This window comes from Myotis brandtii, unplaced genomic scaffold (genome assembly GCF_000412655.1).
Source record: "Myotis brandtii unplaced genomic scaffold, ASM41265v1 scaffold97, whole genome shotgun sequence".
In the NCBI taxonomy this organism is placed as follows: Eukaryota; Metazoa; Chordata; class Mammalia; order Chiroptera; family Vespertilionidae; genus Myotis; species Myotis brandtii.
Genome location: NW_005372020.1, coordinates 1153233 through 1157888, shown reverse-complemented (window position 1 = coordinate 1157888; position 4656 = coordinate 1153233). Strand labels below are relative to the sequence as shown.

General features: G+C 60.3%; 1 protein-coding gene across 1 annotated transcript in view; it reads right to left on the bottom strand.

Annotated features, from left to right (window-relative positions):
* The window catches only part of RILPL1 (Rab interacting lysosomal protein-like 1), a gene marked incomplete at its 3' end in the record, with an annotated part of 13929 nt that overhangs the window by 5877 nt on the left and 3396 nt on the right, over positions 1 to 4656 (bottom strand). The window contains exons 2-3 of the mRNA XM_014533351.1: positions 4617 to 4651; positions 188 to 360 (exon numbers count right to left, since the gene is read on the bottom strand). Coding sequence (XP_014388837.1) covers positions 188 to 360; positions 4617 to 4651 — 208 coding nt within the window. The remainder of the gene's footprint in view (positions 1 to 187; positions 361 to 4616; positions 4652 to 4656) is intronic.

Sequence of the window (4656 nt, the reverse complement as noted above, 5' to 3'; positions counted from 1 at the left end):
AAGGGTACCCTCTCCTTTAGAGCAGGCCCCGTTCAAATGCCACCTCCTCCATGAAGCCTTCCCAGAATGAGACTTCGGCCAGAGAGAGGCCCCAGAACAGACGCAGATGCAACCCTTGTCTTCTAGGAGCTCACTGTCCCCAGGCTCCGCAGGACCCCGGGGGTTCCCGGGGCTCCCGGACGCTCACCTCTTATAGTATGCCAGCTCCTCCTGCAGCAAGAACACCTTGGACTTGAGCTCGTTCCTCTCGTGCAGCACGTCCCGCAGCTCCTGCAGCGTGAAGCGGGGGCGGTTGGGGTCCTTGAGGTCCATGGCCGCCTTCTCCGCCTCCGAGATGCTCTCCTCCCCGCCGGGCTCCGCCTGCAGGAGGCAGAGATGCTGCTGAGCTCCTGGCCGCATCCTGTCACGCCCACTGCCCACCCTCCCAGCCCCAGCGGCTCGCCCAGGGCGCTATTTTAGGCACCCGCGGCCTCCGCTCCCCTTCTGTGAAGTCCTCTGGGGACGAAAGCCGGCGGCCACCTGTCCATTGTCTGCCTTCTCAATTGCCCAACCGGACACCCAGACCCCGCGCCTCCCCACCTGACTCGGGGTTTCATTACCAGCTGCATTCAGAGGCGGCCAAGGAGGAGAGAAACACCAAGGCCGCCACCTCAGACCCGCCTGTGTCCCTCTCCCAGCCTCACTCAGCCCGCTGCGATCCATCGATGGATCGGGCCAGAGCAGCTGGGATCAGCGCCTGCGCATACTTCGCTCTACCTTTTTCATTTGTGATTAAGTCACATGCCTCTTCCCACTTGTGACCAGCCTTCTGGTTGAGCCCTTCCTCCCCCGTGGCCGTGGGCATGTTCCCTGGGGTTCAGTGGAAGCCCAGCTCGGGGGGTGTAGGCGGGGAGAGGGTCACACGGACGGATCCCAGCATGCTAAGTCACCTGATCCAGGCCAGATCCAAACCTGGTCCTCCCACCCTCTGCCAGAAAAAGGAACTTTAAGCAAATGACGATAAGCCCACTGACATGGCTCTGTGGTTGAGCGTCGACCCATGAACCAGGTCCCGGTTCGATTCCCGGTCATGACACAGGCCCGGGATGCAGGCTCCATCCCCAGTGGGGGACGTGCAGGAGGCAGCCGATCCATGATTCTCTCTCATCATTGATGTTTCTCTCTCTCTCATTGATTTCTCTCTCTCCTTTACTCTCTGAAATCAATAAAATTAAAAAAAGGAGGAAAAACTCAGGACAAGAGGGAACGCTCCAGAACAGGAGAATGAGGGATTGAAATAAAGACCCTCCCCGACCCCCAAAACAAACACCCCACAGCGGCACAGGCCAAGGGGACGCGGCCTGGGTCAGGGGCGCGGCCGGGATGCTGGGCTCCAGAAGGCATCCTGGGAGCGGACAGGCTGTTCTGGGAAAGGACACTTGAAAGGAGACACCCCCCCCTCGGGGCAGGTCAGGTGACAGAAGGGCCACTTGGCAGGCAAGGGGGGGGGAGGGGGTGACCCGGAGTCAGCAAGCAGCAGAGGCAGCAGGAAACCCAAACCTGACACCCCCCCCACACACACACACACCAGCTGGGGATCAGAGTAGGGCCCCCACCCACCCAGGAACCAGGGGAGGAAGTGCTGGAGGACTTCGCCTCCCAGGAAAGCCCGTGTGCGGGGCACGCCTCCAGCTGGGCTGTGTGGTCATGGCAGCCCTCTGCACAGCTAGACTCTGACGGTGCCCCCACCCACGACCCGTGTGGCCGGTGCCCGGTACACAGCAGGAGCTCACTAATGGCGACATTTCTCTTCCCCTGCCCAGGTTAACCACGGAGCGCCCCTGAATGTCTAACACGCGTTCAGCATGTGTGAAGCGTTAACCTTGTGCTGCTGGCCACTGAGCTAATGAGATGAATCAGACAGGAATGTGCAGGTGGAGGGAAGAGCCACATAAATGGAAACTCACTCGGTAACAAGCAGAGTGAAAGGGTGCGAGACACCCAGCTCTAACAGAGGGTCGCAGAAGGCGTTACTGCAGATGCGGTCTCCGTGCATGGGGTCTTGACGGATGTGTAGGAGTTTGCTAGGAACTATGCCACCCTCCACCCCCCGTCTCTGCCCCTCATTTTGTTTGGCTCTGACTATATTCCAAGACTTTTGATCAGTGGCCAAAGAGTTTAGATCAGAAGACTTCACACTAAAGCTTAGGTTTTGGGCTTCCTTTTGGATAAAAATGGGAAGATTGGGTCACACTGGACCCGCACGGGGACACTGTTGCTGCGTAGCTGCCACTCTCTGTACCTGCTCCTCCCACGGCTGCTGACTCCCCACAGCTTTTTCCTTCTCGGCCTCAGCCCGAGGCATCACGGGCCCCTTCGGTGGCCCCATCTCAGGCTCCACACTCCCTCCAGGCCCTCCCTCCCCGGAACTCAGGTACTGCCGTCACTGGGGCAGGTCCCCGGCTCCTGAGTCTCTGGGAGGGGCCATGTGACAGGCGTCCCCGCGCCCGGGAAGGCGAGAAGCCCTCAAGAGGCTGCCCAGAGCCGGGAAGTGCCACCAGCGGACCAGACGCCGGCGGGTTTCCCTCCCACCACAGAAAGGGAAGGGCAGTGCCGTGCGTGACGGAAGCTGGGCTGACGCTACGGTGGACTCACACTGCAGCACAGTAACCGACCAGGCAGCACGCGCACACCCTCACCCACACAGTGCTCTACGTCAGCCTGATCTAACACGAATGAATACGTCCACACAATGAGCCTGGCTGGGGCTGCCAGGTGGCCGACCATGACCCCGGAGGTCACGGTTGGCCCCGGTCAGGGCACATGCTCAGGGTGCAGGGGGCGTGCATGAGGCAGCTGATCAGTAATCCCCTCTCATCACTGCTGTTTCCGTCTCTCTGCCCCTCGCCCTGCCTCTCTGAAATCAATTAAAATATATAAGTGAACTGAGAGGCTTCCCTTCCCAGAGGCCTTGGGGCGCGCTGCCGGCCCCTCTCCGGGCCTGTGTTTCTCCATCTCGCCCTCGATAACCCAACAATATGCCTAGGAGCCCTTCCCGCCGGACTGGGGGACCCCTATAAACACTGCTCTCAAGCCGGCGCCTCCCCTTGCTCAGCCCAGAGGCTGCCATCAGCCCCACCGAAGGCTCCTCGGAGCCCGAGCGCTCTCTCTCTGGAGGGGAGGCTGTTTCACAGGGAGTGTCTGAGCCCCTTAGAACTTGGGGGCTTGCCAGGCAGCTTTGCCATCAGGTCCTGCCTCTGGGGCCGCTGCCCGGGGTGCAGAGGAGGGACAGCTGGGGGCTCGGGCTTCTCCGGAGGCCACGGGTCCTGATGCAGTGCCTGGGGCAGCCCCGATCGGCTGCGGGCCTTCTAGGCTTACGGCACCAGGGACCGTGGAGGTGGCCTGGGTTATCTCGGATTGTCCGCTGCTCCCACGAGGCGCCCTGGGCACAGCCGGAGGGAGAGGCCCGGCCCCGCTGCTCCCTGGGGAGGTCGGGGAGCCCGGCCGACAAGCAGTGGGGCCTGTGCAGAGAGGCGTCAGGGGGTCACGCCTCCATCAGGGCCTCCATCCCGAGGCCTGGCCCCTGCGCACGCTCCCTGCTGCCTGGGCCCCGTCATGGCCACTTCCTGTGCCCCAGGCCCAGCAAAGGGGACCGACCGCGCGAATTCAGCCCGAAACCCGGCCTCGCCCGATGGCTCCTGTCTGCTTTCCTTGCGTACTTAAAAGACCACACAAGCCTGGCCCGTGGCTCAGTGGTTGAGCGTCGACCTATGAACCAGGAGGTCACGGTTCGATTCCCGGACAGGGCACAGGCCCGGGTTTCGGGCTCCATCCCCAGTGTGGGGTGTGCAGGAGGCAGCTGATCCATGACTCTCTCTCATCACGGATGTTTCTATCTCTCTCTCCCTCTCCCTTCCTCTCTGAAATCAATAAAATTATTTAAAAAATAAAATGTAATTTATGTACCATAAAATCCACTCTTTGAAAAGTACAGAATTCGGTGTTTTTAGTCCATTGAGTTGTGCGACCATCACCACTAATTCCAGAAATTTTCATCACCCGAGGGAAACCCCGTCGCCATTAGCACTCACTCCCCATCGCCCCCCGCCTCCCGGCCCCCAGACCCTGCGGCCACCGTCCGCTTTCTGCTCTGTGGATTTGCCTGTTCTCGACCTCAAGTCACGGGAATCATGCAGCATGCGGCCTTTGTGTTGGCTACTTTCATGTAGCATGTTTTCTAAGTTCATGCATGTTATGGCGTGTCAGCGCTTCATCCCTTTTCATGGCTGAGTAATATTCCACTGATTGGACAGACCACGCTTGGTTTATCCACGAATCATCAATGGACATGCAGGTTGTTTCTACCTTCTGCCTATTGTGAGCAACGCTGCTATGACCTTGCAGCATGATCCGTAGTTATTGGGACAAATGAGTGAGTGAATGAATGAATGAATGAATGGAGAATGGCAGGTGCCCCGTAACCACCTCTGAGCTGCCGACCCTGGGCTACAACGCTGGGGGCCCAGACCTGCCTCTACCCCCCGCTGTGTGTCCTCCAGGCAGCAGCTCGCGCTCTCTGGGCCTCCGTCCCGTAAAGCGTCACGGGGAAAAGGCAGCCCGAGCCGGCGTGCACTCACCTCGGGCTCCTCCTCGCCATTCTGGCTGGGGGCGCCCCGC